The 24,849-nt window shown below is 42.4% G+C and overlaps 1 protein-coding gene across 1 annotated transcript in view; it reads left to right on the top strand.

Moving 5' to 3' along the window:
* TGS1 (trimethylguanosine synthase 1) overlaps positions 1-10,553 on the top strand; it is a 48,625-nt gene extending 38,072 nt beyond the window's left edge. The window contains exon 13 of the mRNA XM_065398574.1: positions 10,302-10,553. Within this exon, the coding sequence (XP_065254646.1) occupies positions 10,302-10,418 (117 nt within the window). The 3' untranslated portion in view covers positions 10,419-10,553. The remainder of the gene's footprint in view (positions 1-10,301) is intronic.
* Positions 10,554-24,849: the final 14,296 nt, after the last annotated feature.

Here is a 24,849-nt window from a genome sequence, read left to right as displayed (position 1 = left end):
GGGAGAGGGAAGGAACCTAGGAGTGAACCTGGAGGGTGTTGGGTGTGGGTGGGAGATTTTTCTTTGGGAGGGAGGAGATGGGATTGTTAGGGTGTTAGGAAGCTGCCCCATGCAGACCCTGTCAGACCCCAAGCTTCTCCCCTTCAGTCAGGCATGTCTTCCCCATCCCTTCATCCCCATAGGTGTCTGCAGCTCCCCGCCCCCATCCCCAGGCTTAATGCTGTCACCCCACTAGCTCCTGAGCCAATGCTCCAGTCTGTCTCCCCCCCCACTTGCCATTCTGAACCCCAGTCTGTGACACCCCCCCCCCAGCAGCCCTGTGTGCCCCACTCTGTCCTAACCTGGATCCGTGGGCAGGGGTCAGTGATGAACTTTGCTCCTGGGGGAATTCTGCAACACTGGGCATAGAATTTTGCATTTTCCCACATGAAATACATTTAGCCTAAGAAGTGCTGCAGTTCTGCCTTTTACCCACCAGAGGCCACTATAGCACTAGAACAGCTGGCATGAACACAGCCTGGTGGGCAAAAGACGGAACTGCAGCACTTCTTAGGCAAAATGTTTTTTATGCAGGAAAATACAAAATTATGTGAGACAGATGAATTCTGTGCATCCGCAGATGCACAGAATTCCCCCAGGAGTAATATTGACCTGTTTTCCTTTCTCTCAGACTGTTAATACCGTTGCTAAGAGTTGACCTAGGTTGGAGGAGATGCTCTTTCTGGTACACCCATATATGGTCTGACTCTTAGGCTTCATCTACACTGGACTTCCATCGCTAAACTTTTGTCGCACACACCCTGAACGACAAAAATTTTACTGACGAAAGAGTAGCTACACATAATGTAGACATAACCTTAGAAGGAGAACTTATCACAGTTAGGTCCTAACATGACACATTCATGAGGTTTCTGTCCAGTGTTATTTTAAACAACACAAAAGTTAACTCTGAGACATCTATTCTATCATTAAATGGTAAAAATGAAATTGGTTTTGTGGAGTGGCCCTCCTCATACGTTCTACTGAAATCCTGCAGGTGACACCTCTGATTAAAACTGTGTAGGATGTTTAACCTGGCAAAAAGAAAGAGAATTGGAATAGCTTTAATAAAACGATGGGAGAACACCTAGTGCAAATCACCCACAGGTGGTAAAATTGGTTTTCCAATTCAAGTATCAACTTACTTAATATGATTTTTTTACCAGCCTAACCAATATTGTTAGAGGCTAATTACCAAGAGACGTGTGGAATTTGGATTATCACTAGCCACTCTGACTCTGCTTAATTAGCTTCCATGATACTGTATTCTGAGCACTTGAGTATCCTATTTTTAATTTTAAAAATAATCAAATTGCATACAAGGTCAGTAGTTATGAGTGAATATTTACTTTAGAAAACACATTTTTTTTCCCTTTTAGCAAAAAGACCGTTTATAATATGCGTTACCATGAATTGTCCTTATTTCTTAACACGGTCTGTTTTCAGTTCTGTAAATAGGGCATGCAATTATAAAACAATTAAAAACAACTGTTACAAAGTGCCCTTAGTCCAGTAAACAATTTTCACAGGTTAAAATCATTTGGGTCAAGTTTTGCGAGAGTATCTATTTTTGGGAGCCTCCGTTTTTGGGTGCTCAGCTTGAGATCTTGAAATCTGATTTTCAGAAAGTGCTAAGTATTCACCTTCTGAAAATTGGGTCCCTTTAAGGCAAAGGTTCTCCAACTGTGCTTGCCCCCCTTCTTCCCCCCCCCCCCCCAGGGGTGGCACGGAATATATCCTGGGGGAGAGAGCGTGAGAAGTGTTACCGGGGGGGGGGGGAATGTACTGCGCACATTTTACCCAAAGCGATGAATAATTAGCCAAGCTGATTCGTCCAGACATATCAGGTTCCTCAGCTGGTGCTGTGCATTTGACTCTAGATGGGGCTGTGCATTTTGATGGATTTCTGTTAAGCTTGCACAGCGTTATACAAAGTTGTTGCCATCTATATGTTAATCCGTTTGCTATGATGCGGTGTGCACATTTAATTGTAAGCATCGACCACAAGCAGTTTTGCTTTTCCTCTTATTACAATGGATCATTGGCTCTGTTTGAATCAATGCCTTACTGTTTTTAATATTTAGTGAGAGTTGCATGTTGATTTTTTTTGTTTATCTGTATATGTACTTATGTGGCCGGGGGGGTAAACTACTACAGACACAAAGAAGGGGGGCATGATCAAATAAGTTTGAGAATCACTGCTTTAAGGTGTTTCAAATTGGAGACCCAAAATCACTAGTCCCTTTGGAAAATCTTGGTCTCAGCATACAATAATTAACCTGCTGTAAATTGTCTTCCTATCACTGGATTTTATTCAACCTACTCCACATTATTTCAGCAAAGGTGATTGCAGTCTTTAACTATCAAGACTAATGACAATTCTGTGTTAGCAACCATGAAAGCACCCTTGTTATTCCCAACAAGCAAACTTTCATTGGCCTTCTAAAGTAATCTGCACTGATTATTTTCAACAGTGGTTCTCCTCTCCCCCCTCCCCTCAATGAAAATTTTATGGGGGTGAGAGAGGGAGCAGGATTCTTTTCAGAAAACTAGTAATAATGATTTCCCATTTTGCCCTTCTTTGTTACAAAGGGTGAGGGTGAAGGTAGCCTCAAAGCCGTGTACGAATGGTGATTTATGTTAAACCATTACATTGTTTCACAGAGTTCTCTATTAGAGCTGTTTAGCTGATAGTTAGGAGATAAGTTTTCTCAGCATGCGTCTGTTAGGATTGTAAGGATGAGTATAATATATTCCTCCATAAAGTTAAGCCACAGATGGATTTTCCATACAAAAGCCATTTTCCCAAATAACTTGGTGTAGCTTTGCTATCTTTTAAGCTGTATAGAAAGCCAGTTTATCCAGATATTTTTCCACATTATCTGTAATTCCTTACTTCCTTGGCAACTCCTAGTGCCCTCCCATTCCTTCTATGGTCTCCTTGCTCCCTCTATAGTTTCCCTTAACATCTCTGCAGCTTTCACCATCTTCAGAAAAAAAATTATATTCTAGATGGAAATAATGAGGTAAGTGGGTTTTGCCCATCGCGACAGGGCCACGCTCTGTCCTGATGCCCCAGAAACTGCTCAGACCCACTTTCTTCTTGTATGTAGGCTGCATTTTATTCTAAACCCAATCACCAGCCCCAGTACAGTGCAACATCACAGTTTTAACCTCTGCTTCTTTCAGCCCTTCTTTGCTAGGGCCCTAAAAGGAGAGGAGGTCTCCCTCTCTCTAAGGAGTGCCTTCATTCTAGGCTCAGCTAGCCACGTCCTCCTTCCCCCACATAACACTTCCTTCTTGGCTTTTATCAGGTGGTTCAGGTCTAATTGTTGAGGTCTAATTAGTTCCTTACCTCCCTAGCCTCTCCTTCTGATTAGCTAATTATTCAATCAGCCATTACTAGGGGAACCAATTCAGGCTACAGTGATCAGAGTGCTGACCCACCTGTCACATCTCAGCACTCTGTCTCACCATCAAGTTAGTCTTAACTGGCTTTGAGTGCACTGCTTCGAATAATGCAGAGTCTACGCTCGCACTGCATTGACCAAAGTAGGTTGACCATGGCTCTGTGCTGCTCAGGGAGGTGCTTTCACTGTCTCTCTGTCATGGGATGCTTATGTCAGCCGGAGACAAATTTTTGAACATAGACACATGCATAAATAGGTTGACGCAAGGCGACTTACATCGACCTAACTTTGTAGTGCAGAACAGGCCTAGATCTCCCAGTGTTATTACTCAAATATTTTCACTTAAAATAGATTATTTTGATATTAAGCCATATGGAGCAGAGACTGTCTTCTTGTTCCATGTTTGTACAGTACCTAGCACAAAGGGGGTCTTGATCTATAATTGGGGCCCCTGGGTGCTATGTTAATACAACTAATATATAATAATTGGTGGTGAATTATGTGGAGTTACACTCTGTAAGTGATTGACATTAGGATCAATCATGTTAGGTCTAGAAACATACATGAAAGTTTTTGCAAAGATTAGAGTGTATTCATCTACATCCCAAGAGGCTTCTTATTTGGTTTGAAAAAATAAAATTAGGTGGCTTGTTCTCTTGCAAAAGCAGCAGGGTGCAAAAATTTTCAGATATGGTCTTTCACCTTTATGATATTATCCTAATAAGCCAAATCAATCAAGATAGTATTGAGCTTCTATTTGATATGTTAAGACTAGGCAATACAGGGTATAATGATATTGTTAAAACCTGTCCATAAAAACTACAAACCAAATGTCTTATATTGTTCAAACAAAAAAGAAACCAGTAAAAACTAATTTGAGAATCAAAGTGGGTTCCAGACAGAAACAAATCTCGCTGTAAATTGAGTAAACATGTGGTTTTAGAGGGAAAATGCTTATACGTTAAATTGGGAGGCCAGAATGTAACTCTTTCCTGGGGTTCTGAAGGGTTTCAGGTATGTTCCCTTTGTGCTGATGATTCATATTGTCCACTAAAGATCTTCTGAAGCTTCTTAACTTGCTGTTTGCTATTTACGTTGTAAGATATTTGCACCAGCTGTTTATCAGTAAATACTGAAGTATCTAAAAAATAGTGGTGTGAAATATTCATCAAGAGCAGGGTGGACTTTTGCTTTTAACCATAAAGAGAGAGTCTATTTTAATTTCTATATCAGTGGCTTCCCAATGATATTTTAACAGAACTTTGGCTTCCATAAACTGAAATGTTTTTTTTTTTTTTATTAAGAGGAAAGGTCTTTTCCTGTTAGTTGCCACAAAAACATTCATCAAAAATTCTTCTCTTCAGCTGAGTTTTTTGGTACAGCATATTAGTTTAATACTATAGAAGAAAAGGAGCAGTGCTACTTCTGTTTTTTGGGGAACATCTAATGACTTGTGCTTTAGCTTTTAGCACTTAAGCAAATCTCATTTCTCTTTAACTCTGCTTTATAAAAAAAATATTAAACTTCACAAGCAATTAGATAAGGTGAGGAAAAATGAACACAAGAGACTTTACTGGAAGGGGAGCTATTAATTGGTGACTTGTTGGCCAAATGAATCATCATTGTGTAAATGACAGCGCCAACAAAATACTCATGTTTGGAATAATAACCGGAACAGCATGACAAAAATTCTCAGGATGATGGTTTATAAGATGGCTGCAGAGAAGTTATTACTCAGTGGCTGCACGGGTGTTTCCCTCTGAATTTAAGGAAAAGATTTAGGCAAACTGCCCAGGTGTCAGCTAAAGTCTTGTGCAAAATAAAATCCAATTCTGTTTCATTAAATGTGCAGTGAAAGCAGGATTTCTTTTACAAGCATAAACCAAGACTGTAGCTGTCCACAGCGTTTCAATCCACATTTTCCATGGCAACATTAACGTCTAAAGCATGAAATATCAAATTCTAGGCATGCACCCACTTCATTTTTTCATAGAATATTTTTCCATAGAGTTTAAGTCTAGAAAGGACCATCAGAGCATTTTGTATGACCACCAGTATATCACAAGCCATTACATTTCCTCCATATACCCCTATATTAAGCCCAAAGGCTTTTCTTAGAATAAGGCATTTCAGTCCTCAGGAGACTAAACTGGCAGAGAACAGGACAGACTAAAGTATCACCAATGCTTGAGGCCCCTGTAATGACAGGAAATTGATTAGGTGAGATATGTCTGCATGATCCCAGCGGGCAAACCACACCCCACAATGCAGGGGAAGGAGGAGAAACTCCCAGGGGTCCTGCTAATCCTTCCCAACCTAAGTCTGGCAATCAGTAGGTGAGCAAGACGCACCATCCAGGCATCTAGAAAAAGGAATTTCTGAATACCTCAAGAGCACTGGTCCATCCTGTACGGTGTCCTGTCTTCAGCTGTGGCCAATCTCTGATGCTTCAGAGGAAGGGGAGAACAAATAAACCCAGAACACACCTAGCCAATTATGCGTTGGGGGGGGGAAATTCCTTCCTGACCCCTGCAGACAACCCGCTGAAGCCTGAAGCATGAGATTTGATTATAGTCTATCTCATGACCTACAAGGCATAGACAATAATGTTGAGTAGCTTAACCCAGCTTTCAGATGTTGTATGACATGCATTTCTATCTCTATAGCTTTGTGAGGAGCTGGTCCTTAAAACTGCTGCTGATCCCTTTGGTTAGCATTGCTTTTTAGACAAGGTCCAAGACATAGCAAAGTAGGATGACCAGATGTCCCGATTTTATAGGGACAGTCCCACTTTTGGGGTCTTTTACAACTTCCCTTCCGAATAGTTAAAGGCAAAGAGTGAGAGACAGGGAGATTTTATGTTAATTTGAATGTGCACTGATTGGCACAGGAGAAGAACTTAGATTCATAGATTTTGCCAGGTAACTATACTTACTGTACTTTGCTTTTAAAATGCATCTCATCTATAAAACAAACTCAGCTTCTCTAGTATTTAATGAAGACTCAAGACAAAATAGAAAGAATCACAGGATCAGTTCTGGATTTGCTAAATTTCAAGGTGCTTGGATCTGGGATTTTGGTTTGGGCTTATCTCAGTTTTTAAATAACACAAGAGTTTTGAGGGGTTCCCATATGTACACCTCTACCTCAATATAACGCGACCCGATATAACACGAATTCGAATATAACGCGGTAAAGCAGTGCTCCGGGGGTGTGGGGCTGCACACTCCGGTGGATCAAAGCAAGTTCGATATAACGCGGTTTCACCTATAACGCAGTAAGATTTTTTGGCTCCTGAGGACAGCGTTATTCGAGGTAGGGGTGTAGTTGTCATTCTTCATTGGGTCTTTAAAGTATTTACATGAAAAATGCTGCCTGAAAGGATAGCGAGTAATTGGAACTTCGTTGTATTCTGTGTAAAGCCCAAAGCATTTAAAGAATATCATCTTTCCTTAACAGGTTAGGATTTTTGTTAGCTTCTAGGTTATTAGAATATTAATCTTAATTTTCTATCTACATATTGTATAAAGTGACATGGGTGCCATAGCACAGTTGTAAGACTGATTCTTTAGAGAAAGCAAAATGGTAGTGTGAGCAATCAAAGAAGTTGGGCATTTTAGGGGAGTCTATGCATCGTAAGTCCAGCTAGTGGAGGAAATTGATGCCTAGATTAGCTGCTTTAAGGAATTTAGGTCTGAAGAAAGTACGAGAAAAAGAAGAGGACAGAGAAACATTCCATGATGGATCATGTACTCTCAGCATATATAGTAAGTTTGCACATTACCTTAATTGCTAACCTAAAAAGAGCCATAATTTTTAATCATTGTCTAAGATAACGTAGCTATCCAGATCTACTTTCGTGCTCATATTTTCTTTTTCACATCCCCTTATATTATTTAAAATGTAACTAGAGTAGAAAGGAGAAATGTCAGAAAATTTGGTGGTTTTTTTTTTTTTAAATAATTTTACTAAGAATAATGGGAGGTGCATATTGATATTTCTAAGAATAATGGGAGATGAAAGAACAGAATGTTTTGAAATAACAAAGGGGGGAATAGGGATTGAGGAAGGCAGTAATTGAAGTTTTTAAAAGCATTTGTCAATTAGTGTGTAGTTAGTCTTGTGTAATGCTGGGTTTTTTTCCCCCTCTATAACTGTCAGGATTCATTGAACCCTGCTGATTAGAATTGCCGGCAAGTATCTTGTATGTAATTAGATCTCCAGTAATTTGTACGTGAACGTAATTGGAAAATGTTCTTAGATTTTTTTCCTGCATGCAGGTTGTTCCATATGAGCGAGCAGCACTTCTGTACTGAATTCTGTTTGTTTCTCTGGACGGCCCCTCAACAAAAAGAAGGTTGAGGAATTAGCATAGAGTGTGGGTGGGATTTGAGCAGACAACCTGTGTAGTTCATGGCATTCTGGAATCTTGAGACTTTTATACTACATTTTGTTTAATTTCCCTATATTGTTTAAACTTGTATATTTAATTGGCTTCAAGGAATCTTGTCACACTTTGTTTAAAGTATTTTTAGTGGTTGAATGAAATTGTAACTATATTCATCCTCGATCTAATAGTATGAAATTATAAATAGCCACACACAGTGTAATTGTTCAAATGTGCTTCAGTACGTGCTACCTTTCTTCAATGCTTATGTCCTGCATTTCAGCTAAGTCCAACATTTTATTTTTCTTTGTATTGATACACTGTTGTGTAGTTTCCATTTGGCTTACTAGGAAGCTGGAAAAATTAAAGAAATCAGTCCTTTTTTTGACTTTATCAAACACTTTTATTAAATGCTTCTGTTGTTTAGTAGGAATTCATTAGTCATGCACAGAAACATTTCATGCTGCAAATTCTATTCCTAAGTGTATTGAAATTATATTGAAATGCCTTTTTGCTGGCATTGTGTAGGTACCTGCTCTCATACTGAGTAGTCTCTTCCAAAATATTGATGTATTAACTTAAACAAATCTAATTATAAAACATATGTATTCCAACACTTTTGAAGGGATGATTACTGCTTTTTCTTATACAGAATTCTTAAAGAAGAGTAGCACAAAACTAACCTCCTTAAATTTGTTTTGCCCTTAGATGTTAACAACTTTGCCATTAAAACTTCAAGTAAGAAAAAATAAGTCAGAACATTTAACATTCCTGACCACTTGCCAAATTCAGATTCTTGTGCTATTTATAAATACTTCAGTCAGCTTCTGCTTTTTTGCCTTAAGTGTTAGGTTGCATTTTGACAAGAACAGTGTCTTTTCTTATTAACATTAAACTGTGGGATGAAAAAGCTTTTAATGCTTTTGTTTTTGTCTGCTGCTGTAAGTAAGAAAATAAATGTCTGTTTCAGATTAATATGTAGTCATTGATTTGCATAAAAAAGTTCACAAGTAGAATTTAAATTAATGTTATTTCCTCTCTATTACAGTAGCTGGTTTTTTACTAATACAAAAATAAGAGGAAGTTCAGCATGTTTAAATATAAACTCATGTATAAGTCTCAAAGGAGTTTAGAAGAGGTAACAGTGCATACTTAATTTTGCATTTTAGCAGCTGCTGCCATGGACTTCTTGGTCTAAAGGTCAGTTAAAATCTACTGCAGGCTTGCAGTCCATGACCTTAACATTTTAGTCAGCATAGAATCACTTTGTACCTTTGCTTTCTTGGGAGCAATTTGAATGCAAAACTGAAGCAAAGACAGTAAAGTGTATCAATTTATCACATTGGGTGCCACCCAGTCGTTTAACCGCTGCAGGCAGACTGCAGCACATGCGTGGAACCACACTGAAATCAAGGAGGCCTTGCATCGGCACAGCTGCCAGCCCATGCACATTGCCAGATCAGGGTCTTCAAGGGTACCTTTTCTTTTTTTTCTTTAAAGATACATTTTCAATTACCTTCCCTATATTTTTTCTTTCCTTCTTGTGGTAGTCCATCACATGTACTGCTGTAATAAACAAGTATTTCCTATTGCTCACACTTGGCACAATGGTACTGCATACTGTAAATATGAAGTAGGAAGAACACAATTGCTGAATGCTATCGTCATAGAATGAGAGCACCTGCTGCACCAAGTTCTCTTTGCTACTGTCCTGTAAATATTCCTTTAAAATTAGTGGAGCATTAAGGATGTGCAAAGCATAGTAACTGAACATCAGTAGATTCAGTAGACGTTTTGCCATTGACTTCAATGGGACTAGGATTTCTATCTGGAACATTCAACAGCAGCCAGTCACTTTGCTTTGCTAGCTGTTTTATTCTAAACATTGTGTGAGACTTTAAAATTAAAAAAAAAAGTGTCTAGTCAAGGGTTTTTTTGTGACACATTTTTCTCATCCCATATTTTTTCTTGAGCAGTCAACTCCCGTGTAATCTTTCATCCTTTCCTTGATTCTTAAGATTTAGCCCTGATAATCTATAAAATTTCAGGACTGTCTGGCATTTTGGTGCCTTACTGTTGCTGTTTGCTGCAAGTGAGATGGGCGAACTGCAGTGCTCTCAAAAGACTGAGGGTCCTGTACCTCAGAATTAACATTTATGGTAACCTGTTTTAAATAACACTGAAGTGTGAAACAATAGCAGGCATTTTTCCACATATGTAGTCCTACTGTTTTAATAGCTATGAAGGGGGGAGATTTTTCAGAGGCACAAATGGCACATAGACACTAATCAGCCATTGTTTTGTTGTTTGTTCAAATATTTAGGGGGAGATTTTTTAGTGTTACCGAGGAATGTGTCCCCATTTTAATAGTAGCAAAGAAAACACTTTTGATGATGTTTGGTTATGTGAGATGAATGAAAGACATGTTTTGAAATTGCTTGTTTTTCTGTTTTTATTCTTTTTAGGTTGCTTCCTTAGCTGGGCCAGGAGGTCAAGTTGAAATAGAACAAAATTTTCTCAATAACAAATTGAAGACAATAACTGTTTATTTTGGTGACCTAATCAGACGAGATGTATCCTGAACTCAGTGCATATATACCCAAGTAAGAAATGGATCATGGTGTTCTAGACTTCCTAGTAATATAGACTTGATTTCCCTTTGTCTCTGATTGTTGGCTTTGGTTAAATTTCTTCTGTTTAATTTTTTTCCTCCTTTCATTTTTTGTTTAGAGAAATATGTTTTCATCCTGTTTGTTGCAAATATGTCATTAAAATACTTTTATAATAAAATTTTCAACATTGATGTATTTCTTTAATTAAAATAACAAAAGAAACTGTAGTAGTTTTCATTACCAAAGATCTTATTGTAAATCTAGTGTGACAAAGTTCCTCCTCTATCTTGGTGGGTCCTGCGCTTATTGGCGGATTTTCTTGCCGCAGAGATTCACCATGTGGGTTGGGGAACAGCCCAGAGACCTTCCCCTCTGGAAGAACCCACAGTCCAGGTCAATTGGGAGGTTTGGGGGGAACCCAGGCCCGCCCTCTACTCCGGGTTCCAGTCCAGGGCCCTGTGGACTGCAGCTGTCTATAGTGCCTCCTGTAACAGCTGCATGACAGCTACAACTCCCTGGGCTACTTCCCCATGGCCTCCTCCAAACACCTTCCTTATTCTCACCACAGGACCTTCCTCCTGGTGTCTGATAACGCTTGTGCTCCTCAGTCCTCCAGCAGCACACCCTCTCAGCTCCTTGCGCCTCTTGCTCCCAGCTCCTCACACTCGCACCACAAACTGAAGGGAGCTCTTTTTAAAACCCAGGTGCCTTGATTAGCCTGCCTTAATTGATTCTAACAGCTTCTTCTTAATTGGCTCCAGGTGTCCTAATTAGCCTGCCTGCCTTAACTGGTTCTAGCAGGTTCCTGATTACTCTAGTGCAGCCCCTTCTCTGGTCACTCAGGGAACAGAAAACTACTCATCCAGTGACCAGTATATTTGCCCTCTACCAGACTCCTGTATCCCACTGGTCTGGGTCTGTCACACTAGGGAACGCTGCCTTCAGAATGATACATGTCACAATACCAGTCTAAGAGGAGTTCAAGGCTCTGTTCAAATATGCATGCAGAACCTAAATTATATTTTATAATAGGTATTTTTGTGTTTATCAGTTTTCCAAACCTGCATAATATTCAAAACAAATTGAGAGATATCTAGTACTTAGTACAAACTAATTCCAGAAACAAATAATGAAAATGGAGTTTCTCTGAAAAAAAAAAAAAAGAATTTATAAAAGTCCATGCTTAAATAATTAAACATAATAAGCTACTATATGGGAAAACCTAGCAAAGACTTACCAAAGTCAGAGTTAAGCTGCTCTCAGTTCAGCTGGAAAACATTTATGTGGTCATTGTTCATCATGCTAGGGTCCACAGACCTGTTACCAGGGGTATTTCAGCCTGCTTGAGGCTTGTGGGCAGGACCAGATTTGTCAGTCCCTGGCAGCAGGGCAATAGCCTTCCCCCTGAAATTCCCTCCAGTCTATTTGCCTTCCCCGTGGCCAGTTGTTCACCCAGCCCTTGCTGCTGCAGAACCTTTCTGAAGGAAATTCCAAACTTTATTTCAAATTTCTAACTAGCAGTGTGACTCACTGATGTCTGTCTAATTCCCATTTGTGTCCCTGGGCTCCGTTTTGCTTTCTGGGAAAACTGTCCCCTAGCTCGGCTTCCCCTTCTGAGGTGTTTGCAGTGGCTGGGGCCCCTGCAGGCTTCAGAGAGAAAAGCCATAAGATCCATGTCTTATTCCCCTTTATTGAATGTCTCATTGGGGAGTTCAGCTGGCTCTGTGGGCAGAGTGCGGTCCCAAGCCAGGTAGGGTTGGGCCCTCTGCTGTGGGAAGGGAAAGAGCCAAGCAGGATTGGAAATGAACTGGTTCCAGGGCAAGCAATTCCCCTCCCCCATCTCTGAGGGGAGAGAATCTAGAAGGGCAGTGTGCCCGATAGAAGATTGCACCTGAGTCCCTATAGACCACACCAGCAGCCACATTCTGTGGAGCTCATCCATCTACTCCTCCTTCCCTCAGGCTGTAGATGGAGGGCACTGGACACCCCATGGAACGCTGCCAATGCCAGGAAGTGTGGTAAGGGGCCTTTGGGTCCAACTCCTTCTCCTTGCTACCACTTCTATATCAGACCTCCAGGATCTCTATTGATATACCTAACTGAGGCCTCTATGGGAAACGCAGACCCATGTGGCCCCAGTACAGTAGAAAGGGGTAGAATCTCTGAGGAGTTGATTCTTGAACAACAGTATCTTTCCTGAGAGACCCCCAAGGGGACCTTGTTGGGAAGAGAAGACAACAAATCCAGCTTCTTTGAGGGCAGGGGATTGTCATCCATTTATTTTTCTGAAGGAATGTCTGAGCCAAATGTTGCTCCTCTCTCAGAAGCAGGATCATAGGGACTGAGACACACAAGCCCATTTGTGATTCACTACTCTGTGTCAGCAACTCCTGTCAGGCCCAACATACTCACTACACATGCCACACTGTTGTCATAATCTGTATCTAAAAAGATGTCACGTAAGGCAGTGGTTCTCAACCAGGGGTCTGGGCCCCCTAGGGGCCCACGAGCAAGTTTCAGGGGGTCCGCCAAGCAGGACCAGTGTTGTATTCACTGGGGGCCAGGGCTGAAAGCCTAAGCCCTGCCGCGCAGAGCTGAAGCCTCTGGTTCTGAGCCCCACCACCCAGGGCTGAAGCAGAAGCCTAAGCAACTTAGCTGTGGTGTGGGGCCCTGGGCAATTGCCCTTCTTGCTAGCCCTTAATACCGACCCTGGCTTTTATATGCAGAAAACAACTTGTGGCACAGGTGGGCCCTGGAGTTTTTATAGCATGTTGGAAGGGCCTCAGAAAGAAAAAGTTGAGAACCCCTGATGTGAGGTATCCTTTACAAACTAGTAACACACTGGTTCTGAAAATCTTTGTGTGGTATATTTACAGGGTGTGTACAAAGATATAAATATGTGCTAGAATTATGTTCTTAAAATGTATGGCAAGCAATGCATAAGCACAGTCTACCCTAGACAAAAGAATGTGTATTTGCTTGTCTGACCAGCCTGGTCATCGGGCAGAGACAAGCAAGGGGGACACACTAGGCAAACAAAGCTATCAAGGGGGGAGGAAAACAGCATAATGTCTGCACCCCAGCAGGAAAGAGAAACTTTGTCTGGGATTACTTGTCAAAGTACCTTTCAATGGCTTACTAGAATATAAAAAGGAGATAGAACCCCATCATTATTGGTCACCTAAGGAGTCAAAAAACCCAAGCACTTTGAGTTCCATGTGTGGGTCCTGGCTAAAGAACGGGCCAGCCATTCTGGAAGAATGACTGTGGTGAGACAAACTGCTTTGAACAAAAGACACTGAGTTTTAGTCTTAGAAGCATATTTTTACTTTTGTTTGTAACCATTTCTGTCTTTATACTTGGTATCACTTAAACCTATGTCTTTGTTAATAAAACTTGTTTTACATTTATCATAAGCCAGCTTGATGGAAGTAGAGGGTTTGTCAATCCTGTTAATACGCTGCTGTGTACTGTCTCTTTAAAAGAGCAGTGAACTTGACAAGGTTTTGTGGGTGCTACAGTAAGAGGGGCTGAGTGTGACAAGGAAAGATTTTTGGGAAGAACTCAGGGCTTGGGGGAGGGTGTTGGTGTCACCCTGCAAGCTGGTGGAAGTCAGAGTGAGGCCACTGTGCTATGTGCACACTGCTGGTGTCAGGGCTCTGAACCAAAACTGCACAGCACAGAGGCACCCAGTTACAAAACCCCTTTCTGGTCTGGGTTGAACCTCACGATATCAGAGGAACAAATTCCAGAAAGACTAAATGAATGCTGGTTCCTTTGTTCACCTTAATGTAGTGCAACATGGTAGATAATTCTCAGTGAATAGTCCCCCTGCTCACCTTCGAGTGCAGTATGGCAGATTAACAGAGAAAAGACTAAGCAAGAGATCTGTGCTAATTCCGCTGGGTTCACAAGATTAGCTGTGTATAGTATATCAGTAGATCGTCTGCAGGTAACACAAGTCAGTACTATGGAAACCAGTGCTAGGGGAATTTTGGATAGCTATTGCAAAAAGCTTTATAGCCTAAATAAATAAAGAAGAGAGAAAACCCCCGTTTAGTCTACGCTACCAATAGAAGCATATCCTTGGTGTCTCTGAAAAGAAGGGGGGAGCTAAGAGGTTGCCACAAATATGAATCAAGTATCAGGGGGTAGCCGTGTTAGTCTGTATCTACAAAAACAACAGGGAGTCTGGTGGCACCTTAAAGACTAACAGATTTATTTGGGCATAAGCTTTCGTGGGTAAAAATCTCACTTCTTCAGATGCATAGAGTGAAAGTTACAGATGCAGGCATTATATACTGACACATGGAGAGAAGGGAGTTACTTCGCAAGTGGAGAACCAATGTTGACAGGGCCAATTCAATCAGGGTGGATGTAGTCCACTCCCAATAATAGATGAGGAGGTGTCAATTCCAGGAGAGGAAAAGCTGCTTCTGTAATGAGCCAGCCACTCCCAGTCCCTATTCAAGCCCAGATTAATGGTGTTAAATTTGCAAATGAATTTTAGTTCTGCTGTTTCTCTTTGAAGTCTGTTTTTTTGTTCAATAATAGTGACTTTTAAATCTGTAATAGAATGACCAGGGAGATTGAAGTGTTCACTTACTGGCTTTTGTATGTTACCATTCCTGATGTCTGATTTGTTTCCATTTATTCTTTTGTGGAGGGACTGTCTGGTTTGACCTTGGGAGGCAGGCCAGTCCTCGCTTACAGACAACCCCCCAACCTGAAGCAAATACTCACCAGCAACTACACACCACACCACAGAAACACCAACCCAGGAACCAATCCCTGTAGCAAACCTCGTTGCCTACGCTGTCCCCATATCTACTCTGGCGACACCATCAGAGGACCCAACCACATCAGCCACACCATCAAGGGCTCATTCACCTGCACATCTACTAATGTTATATATGCCATCATGTGCCAGCAATGCCCCTCTGCCATGTGCATTGGCCAAACCGGACAGTCCCTCTTGCTGTGTGACTCCTCGACGATACCCTGGCTCAGCATATTCTGCAGTTCCTGCCACACTGTTGCCCACGTTTTCCTGGGTAGTGGTCACACGTTCTTCCATGGTTTTCATCCGGGTTTGGTTTCTATATGGTGAGACACCAGGTGAGGCCAACCTTGGGTTGCAGAAAATACATCAATTCCTCAGCACCTTCCCATCCATATCTGCTGGTCCTGTTCAAGTAGTAACTCTTATCTGATTGTTACTGTCTCTGGGTGGGGAACTATCATAGCCTGGGGACTGAGCTCAGGAGGGAATGGAATGACAAGGAGTCCCTCCTGTTCTTTCCACACTTTCAGCAGGTTAACATGATATATTTAAGTAGTGTGACACTGTATGGAATATGGGTGACCATTTATGATATTGTTGATACCAATATTATAAAATTGCAAGGAATATGACCAGATATGTCATATAAGGTATCTGAAAATGTTATGATTTGTCAAGTATGATGATTTTGTTTATACGTTTGTATCACCTTTGTATTATGACCCATTAACCTGCCGATTTTTTTGTCCCTTCTTGTGGGCTCTGGATTCCGCCACCCAGATCTGCCCTGAATTGCAGTCCATGTATAGGCAATCCCATTGGAAGTGGCCCAGTTGTCCACACATGAAGCAGTTGCCAGACAGTGTAGGGCCTTTGTTGCTTGTCTCCCGCATTGAACGGTGTTCCTGTGGAAGTGCCTCTAACCTAGGCTGGAGCCTCCCTCCTGTTTTATCTCTCTGTGGGGTTGAATTCCCAAGGGCAGTCTCTGGTCAGTTGGCCATCCCAACCTTGGATTGGGAAGCCAGGTTTCTCTTGCACCTCCCCTTCTTGCCCTTCCTCTGCATTGATCATGGTTGAGCTAGGTTCCACCTTTGGTATTTCCCGGACCAGGTGCGGCAGATTGCATGTAATTTTGTCTGTGTCACTGCTTTTGGAAGACTCTATGGTTGGTGTCACACCACCAACTTCCATACTCTGGGTGGGAGAATTTGGAGAAACTGCTCCAGCTTGACCCTTTTTGCCACCTGCACCCCTCTTTTATTTCTTCAGGCCAGAGCCACCACCAGCAATGTTCCTTTGGAGTCTGGGCTACCACCTGGGCCCGAGGACACCCGCTCGAATTTTCCACCAATTTTGTAGTGGTGGAGTTTGATAGCTAGCCAGCTTAGTGGTCAGACAGTGGTTTCACGTTTCTTTTCAGTCTGCCCCTCCTAGAGGGCACCCTGCTAAGTCATATACAGGGGGCCTCGGTCTCTCCTGTGTGTCCCCTGTTTCTCTCAAGACAGGGGGCAGCATGGTTGGGGGACCCAGGCCCTCCCTCTCCACCAGATCCTGACCCAGGACCCTGTTCCCAGTATCCAGACTGCTCATTGGTCCACCAAGTTACACTCTTCCCCCCCCCCCCACCCCCAAGTCACTTCCTATCGGTCTGTGGTGCCTCCATTTGGGGCATGGTCAGCCTTAGTAGTACCTGCTTTGTCTGCCAGGGGACAACATCATCCCATTCTTTGGGGCCTCTCGTAGGTTCTTGGCTCCAAAGAAGTGTGGGAGGAAATATGGACCACTGCTCCCAGAGTGGCCTTACCAAGGCTGCAATTGCTGTGCTACAACTCTAGGCATCAGCCTCATTTCCTGGTGCAGCCTGTAATTCTTTCCTTCCTCTCACTGGGCTTCCAGCTAGAGAGGGGCAGTGCCTCCCTGACCCAGTACCACGCCATGCCTTGCTCTGGATTAGTGTGGGGTCTGTAAACCCCATCACATGGACAAAATTTATTTCTCAGTGTTTCCTTAATTACTACCTCATTGTCTTGACTGCAGGAGTTTGGAGTGGGAAACAATTGCATGACCTATCGGCTAGCAGTAACACTGGTATCTGCTGAAGTAAATCAGAGTTGTGTAGCATAGTAAAATCTGCCAGTAGGATCTGGGATTCATGATGATATAATTGGAGATCTGAGCTAAATGCAAACAAAACAATGGTATCTTTGCAAGTGTGTGTCAGGTTAGGAAAGCCTACAGTACATTGTTTAAACATTTTTATAATTTAAAAACAAATGACAGGAATAAATGCTGTAAAACAGTACTTGGAAATTAAATTAGCTGCATTCATTTTTTACTTGTCAAATGCATTAAGATGTCAAGTAATATATTCAGCTCAGTGAAGGGTATAATCTATTCATACAGTATGCAAGTGTGATACTGTACAAAGTCAGTCAGGTGCAGAACCCTCAAAACTCCTCAAATAGCCACATATTTTTTCCACCACCCCTCTCCCCTTTTCTAGGACATGGCCACCTAGAAAAGGACCTAATCTGGTGTTATGGGACCTGCAAAAAGGCAACTAGATTTGTCTGTAACTGCAGGGAGTTCTTTTCATTTACTAATAAAAGAGCTAGGATATTGACCTCAGAGGTTTACAAAGACGTGGACAAATCCTAAGCTATGGCCAAGCAGTGGTCAGGGAAGTTGAGGAGGTGGGAGCAAAGATGTCCTTTGCATACCCTAATCCTGGGTTCATTCACCCACTGGTCTGGTTTCCAGCATAAAGAAGAGGTGTTCTTCCTTATACTGGCTTTCAAAGACACCCCTGCTCCACCCTGCCCCACCCCACCCCACCCCGAGCTGTTCCAGCAGCTAAGAATTGCAATGGCCGTGCATGTTCTCCTCAGCCCTACCCTGACACAGGTGACTAGGAAGGATAGGGGGTGATCTAGGAGGTGCTACAGCAAGTATACTCCACCCAAGGATTCCCTGAAACTGGAGGGGAGATTGTCCAGTGACCTGCTGAGCTGTGCAAAACAGCTGTAGTAATGTAAAGTAAGATCTGGCCATTTGACTATTCTTCCTATTAACCTGGCAGTTAACCCTGAATTTTTGTGTATCTTTAACATTTACTTTTTCTTTTAGCAAATGTACCAATAGTAGTGTTGTCTACCAGTTATATCTGGTCTCTGGGGAGCAGGGCTCCTGGCTCTGCAATCAGCTCTTTAGGTGCCTTTGTACAAGTCAAACACAAATGAATTTTCAAATGCCTTCCTTTTGGCAATCAGTGGAGGTTTTGGCCAGCCACTCTGTGGTTCTCTGAAAATGGGGAGTTTTAAAGCAGTTCTAGCTACCCGTTTTTGTTGAAAATCTGCTGTACTGTATGCATGCTATGTGGGTGTGCAGCCAGTGACATATTCAAAAACTCACCAGTATATGATTTTGTGGTCTTCTGACAGGCCATTCTCCTTCTCCCTAAATGTCACAAGTCCTTCCCCTCCCCTTCCAAAGTCACCCCAGACAATACAACAGCTTTCTCATGGGGACACCTGTGGTCTATGGGGACAGCACGATGAACGCATCAACAGCTGGATGGAAAGAAATTCATCATAAACAGGGGCTGTAAGGTGGTAATAAAGCACTTTCCCCATTCTTTGTCCTAACACTGTAAAAGCAGAATGTGCAGTACAGAGACGGATGCTTCTCTGCATTTATACCACAGATTGATATACTTTGAATAAATTACCCTTGTCACATCTTAGGACACTGCCATCTAGACCGCTGAGGACTTGTCACTTTTTTGTGGCAGGACAACCAGCAGTTCTTATTCTGGTAAGTAGCTTTAGTCCCCACTCAGCTTTACTGTGAAACAGAGTCATGGCTTGAGAGCAGGACAGGTCCCAATGGCTTAATTATCTTGTACCAGGTGCTGTGACCTAGACAGCTGACAAGTAGGGCAAAGGTGGTAACGAACTGCATGCTATACATTCTTGATATATAAGTACTCTCTCCTCAGAGTGAAACTCTGAAACTCTCCTCAGAAAAGGTTAAATGCGGAAAGCCTGGCCCAGCAACGCTACAAGAGCTGACTACAGCAATCACACCTGGATAGGGGATTGTGTGGATTACACACTCTCTGGTCCAGATGTAGACTCAGAGAAGCCAGTTCCAATGGACATTAGTTATCACTGAGCCTAATGGAGGAGTTCCTTTTTACTGTAGAGCAGTTGGACCAGTGGAGGGTATGTTCCTGGCAAACAAGTAGTTAATTACAACTCAGGCTCACACAGATGCTCCAAGGAGGGGTCAAGAAAACAAGTGTTCCAAGAGCAGGAAGTTGGAGGTTTCCTGGGAGAAGGCCAAGAGTCTGGGTAAGAAACCTTGTGCTGGGAAATAATCTTTAAATTGTTTTTTTATTATTATTATTATGCAATTCTCCCTGGGAATGGGATCAACCTTGTTTTTATGCTGAATTGCAATTTACAAGGGGTTAATGCCCCAAGCATTCACCACAAGTACAACTAGTGAAGCCTTGTGTAATGAACAACAATTTCCATGTGACTATGCTATGTGACTTATGGCACAGGGCTTTCCCATATGAGTATATGGGGGGGCAGGCAGGATGCAGAAACAAATTGTATGGTGAGAGCAGGACACAGAGACCCAGCTCCTAGAAGGAGCTGCTTGCTGGCTAACGCTGAGCACAGTGGTGCCTGGGCTGTGGCAAAGAATCCAAGATGACTCTGTAATCTCAGCTATGCCTGGTTTAGTAAAGTGACCTTTAGAAGTGACTATCAGTTTGATCACCATGGACCATGTAGTTTTCTAAGAGAGACAATTGAACCAAAAAGCGTAGCCAGCTGGGAACTTGTGAACAGAAATGAGCTGCAATGAGGATATACGGCCCTGGTGAAGAAACTCCAAGTGTCAGGAATGAGAATCTGTAGCTCTACTTGCTGGGTCTCCTGGCAGCCTATGAGCACAGCTGAGCTGCAGCAGGGGCTCCTGATTGATGACACTGCCTGATTGCTGGAGGGAGTCAGCAACTACTGCTCTCTCCCCTGCAGCTGTGCTCTCCTGTGGGCCTGCCTTGCTCTAGTCCTAATCCTGCCTTGTTTGTAGCCTTGCTCCTGTTCTGCTCTGGCTTCCTGAATCCAACTCTGACCCCTGGCTTTGGTTCCTGACTCCGGCTCTGACCCTTTGGCTCTGGTTACTGGCTGCCTGGCTCTTGCTCCAATCACTAGGCCTAACAGCCTACATCCTGGTTTGTGACACCAAGGACCAATGCCAACCACCCTAGCAGTCAGCTGGTTGGATGAAGAATGAAAACAACTAACCTGCATGGGTAAAACAGATTATTTAAAACTCCCCCCTACTTTGTTTGTAGTTCAGAGGCTCATAGAGGAGAGTTCAGATTATTCCTGCTAGAATGATACAACCTTTGAGGGGAAAGATTGGGGGCAGGAGCGTATTTGGACCACTTTAAAGTGGTGGCTTTTATGTTGGAGGCTGCCATTTTGTACAGCAGACTCTTAATTAGCAACTATAAACTCATGCCAGTGTCATCTTCTAATAAATAAAACAAAACACTGGACACAATCCACACCGTACTAAGCGAATGCTGGGGGCAGGGATGTGGAGGGAGGTCTCTCTGTCTCTCTCCTGCAGGTCTCTTTTTTTTTTTTTTTTTTTGGACAGGTTGCCTTTTGCTTTAGATCATTCCTGAAGTCATTTAATCTCCATCAGCAGCGTTAGCTATTCATGGCTATCAAACAGCGAGAGGCAAAGCCAGCATCACTACCAATTATATAACAAAGCTTTATCACAGGAAAACAGTGCCATAGTTCAATGTCAGTCATATATATTCAATAAAAACCACCACTGAGTGACTCACACAAGTAGATGTAAACAACACACAAATTACAGCAAACTATTCTTCTTCACTCCTGGGAAGGAAAATACAGAATAGGGTGAAAGTTTTCAAAATATTAATGTATTTAATGACTTGTTACAGAAATCTGATTATTCTACCTTGATGTCAGTGGACTTATACCAGGGATGATTCTGGCTCAATATGCATATTCTGGTAGCTAAAAAGAGTGCCCTGATTCGGTCACCCAAGGGCTCCAGACTTGCCACACTCTTGCAAATGCTGATACCAGGCACTAAATTATGCTGGATATAGCAGGTGATTACATGTCTAGTTTGGGTTTTCACATAAAACCTACCACTATTATGTTTAAATGCTATGGCAGCTAATGGCCCATCTCCTCCCTTGTCTGACTGGGGCAGATCCCTGGGTGTTCATGTGCATTGTCCTACGTGTATAATTATTCCTATGTCTGTGCATGCTTGGAGCAGGAGTGGGGGAGAGAAGGGAGCTTTGGAGTGATGCCAATGAGGCTGAGACTTTACACATAATTCAGAAAAGAAATTATGCAACCAAATCTAGATTAACAAAGAAGTGGAGCAAGTAGGGCAAAACTGTTTTGAAGTGATAAATTAACATTACATGTTAAGCTGTTTGCACATCTGGGCTGATGAGTACAACAGGGGTGGGTAGTGTACCATTATGCTCAGGAGAAGCTAGTCACATGGCCTGATGTATTCAATGTGTATATATGGCTGGTGGCCAACCAGTCTGTTTACCCATCAGTCCAAAGAATACTGTAAACGTGACCAATGTCAACCAGCTGGCCGGTCAGGAAGGACAGATGGGGAGCACAAAGTGTAAAAACATTTCTCATGGAAATAAATGGACTGCTAGTTTGTCCACAGCCGGAAACTCACAAATCACAAACCTTGTGTGAGGCTACAGAAATACTAGCATATGCAGTTCCACTTAGTCAGTCTCCTCAGCCAAACCAATGGTCAGTACTAGGTGCTGATCTCCATTATAGCAGCATAAATCCAGAGTAACTCACTGGGCTCGATTCTTGAGCCTTACCAAACTGCACTTAATGCAGGACCGACAGAAGAGGTTGGAGGAGGGCAAAACTGGCTTTACACCTGTGACCCTGGGTGCCTAGGGCCGCCCTCACTGGAAATGCCAATGTCCGAGCAGGCTGAAAAAGGGAGAGCAGTACTCCTAAGACTGGTGGAAAACACTGAAGTTAATCTCCCCAACCAGTCACAAACTGTGCTTCTGATCCCCACACTGATTATCAAGAAGCCAAAAAAAGAACTCACACAGTCTCCTTTATTGCATTCCAGTTCTCTGGCTCCCAATCAGCACCTAGATCCAGTAAAGTGAGAAGTTCTTTAAAAAACCTCTGCTCACATATACAAAATGTTCTTCTGACTCCAAAGGGTCAGCCACGTTACCAGATCAGTATAGGTTTGGATCTTACCCAAAATACCAGGCTGCCAGCCAATCTTTTAGTGCCTAAAACTACAAGTCTATTATAAAGAAAGAACAAGAAGAGAGATGTTAAATGGTAAAGCAATCACATAAATACAAGGATTCAAAGTCCATGTATCAGGTTCTCAGCAATATTGGTGAGTTTGCTGGCTTGAAGAAAGTCCCTCTGGAACACATCCACAGCTTGGATGGGTCATTCAGTCCTTTGTTCAGAGCTTCGTTTGTAGAAAGGTTATTCCAGAGGTAAGAAGCAGGACTGAAGACAAAATGGAAATGATGCAGTTGCCTTTTATATTCCTTTTGCCATGTGGCTTGTACTTCCTTTGTTCCAAACCAAGCTGTCCAGCACATGGCATGGAAAAACCTTAGAGTTCTGTCCATTTGCATGCCCCTACATAACAGTAGGGTTCATTGTACAGTTGATGTCCCTTGATGGGCCATCAAGCAGGCCTCGTGCTGATGCCAATCTGCCTCGGGGTGTCACCCGGAAACACAGCACAAGTTTGGAAATACAGATATACTGTATATATCTATAACTCATAATACAAAGGTGATACAAAAATATGAACAAGATCATCATATTTGGCAAATCATAACATTTCCACAGATATCTTACATGGCATACCTGGTCAGATTCCTTGCAATTTTACAATATTGGTATTTATAATATCCTAACGTGTCCCCCAGATTCCATACAGCATCACAACATATTCCTGGCAGCTTCTAGTTTTTTGGGGGTTGGTTGGAGGCAGGTTCAGCCCATGCATTAAGTTCTGGCAACCAAAGATGGCTCTGTCTGAGTCTATTCCTGGAGCTGGAAATACTAGAATACACTGGATGTGGCTGGAGCACCTTTGTAAGCCCTATGACCACAGGGAAAGGGAAACTGAGAGGGTGGGTGGCACAGAACCGTTCTACTCTACCTACAGATTACTCTTGGGGGAAGGGGGATTCCCAGGTAGCTGTTCAAGCTGACTTCCTGGCTGCTTTGCACTGCCAGTAAATTACTCTAGACTTTCATCGGCGCAGTGGAGATCAGAATCCATCCAAAGAAACTTATAGGGCCAGGTTTTGAGCCTCTTGTGTCCTAAGCAAGATTTATTGTTCTCTCATCTGGGCCCAGAGGAGATGGGAGAAGCCTGAGAGCCCTTACAAACGTCTTAATGGGACACCAAGTTAGTGTCAAGTGCTTATAAAGGCAGATGTTGGACAGTTTATAGATTATAATTACTTGGAACAAGAACAAGTTTCCAGCCTGTTTCCTGTTTGAAGCTAAAATGTGATAGTCTCTTCATTTTACTTGCTTCACTCCATATCTCTGAGCTAGCCCTGACCTAACCTTGACTGCTTTTCCTAGTCTAGGCACATCCGTGTGGGGTTAGGTTTTCCCTTCCTAATCTAAATTTACTTTAAATGTGTGTGTGACATAGGTATGTTGCATGTAGATGCTCACCTTGCTATGCTCATGTTTAATTCCCAAGAGTACCTAAGATTTATGTATGCAGTGAGGAGAAAATAGATTCATTAGTGTCAGACCAGACTGCTGACTGATAGCAGAAGAGACCTGTAGTCTCTCTCAGTTCAGAGTGAAACTATCAAATATGCTTACTTTGTATTTGTATTGATGTAACATCTAGAATCTCCCGTCAGAATTAGTGGCCCATACTCCCATGTGTACAAACACAGCCCCTGCCCTGATGGGTTCTAGGGTTGCCAATTCTGGTTGGATGTATTCCTGGAGGTTCCATCACATGACATAATATTTAATTTAAAATTAATCTTTAATTCCTGGAGACTCCAGGACAATCCTGGAGGGTTGGCAACCCTAATTAGCCTAAAATAGCAGCATGAATCACATTCAAGGCTAACGTGCAACTCAGAGGGTAAACCTATGTATACCATTCAAAGCAACTGGTGTTCTCTTCTTTATGTGATATCTTAATCCAGCAACAACAAAAAGTTCAGATTTAGTTGTGGATGGTAGAATGAGCTAATTAGAACAACATCATCATAGAGTTGCAGCCCGTCTCACCAGGTCTGGATTTGGTTTATAGTGTTTTGATCAGTGATTCATATTATGGTGAGCAGATGTCTGTTGTTGTGCAGTGAAGCATCATCTATGCGGAGTTTGTCATGTTTTTAATGCCTTCTGTAGCGGAGCTCTTTAAATGACGCTTGGGTGCGGAAGTTTGTCAGGGTTCTAGATTAGTGGAGAGGTTTTATATACAGATTAGTGCAGTGCAGGAGCTCAGTCTTCTAGTGGCTGGTTTTTGTTT

The sequence above is a fragment of the Emys orbicularis genome, chromosome 2, assembly GCF_028017835.1.
Source record: "Emys orbicularis isolate rEmyOrb1 chromosome 2, rEmyOrb1.hap1, whole genome shotgun sequence".
Classification (NCBI taxonomy): domain Eukaryota; kingdom Metazoa; phylum Chordata; order Testudines; family Emydidae; genus Emys; species Emys orbicularis.
The sequence above is the reverse complement of the archived record's forward strand: the minus strand, read 5'-3'. Positions and strand labels throughout refer to the sequence as shown.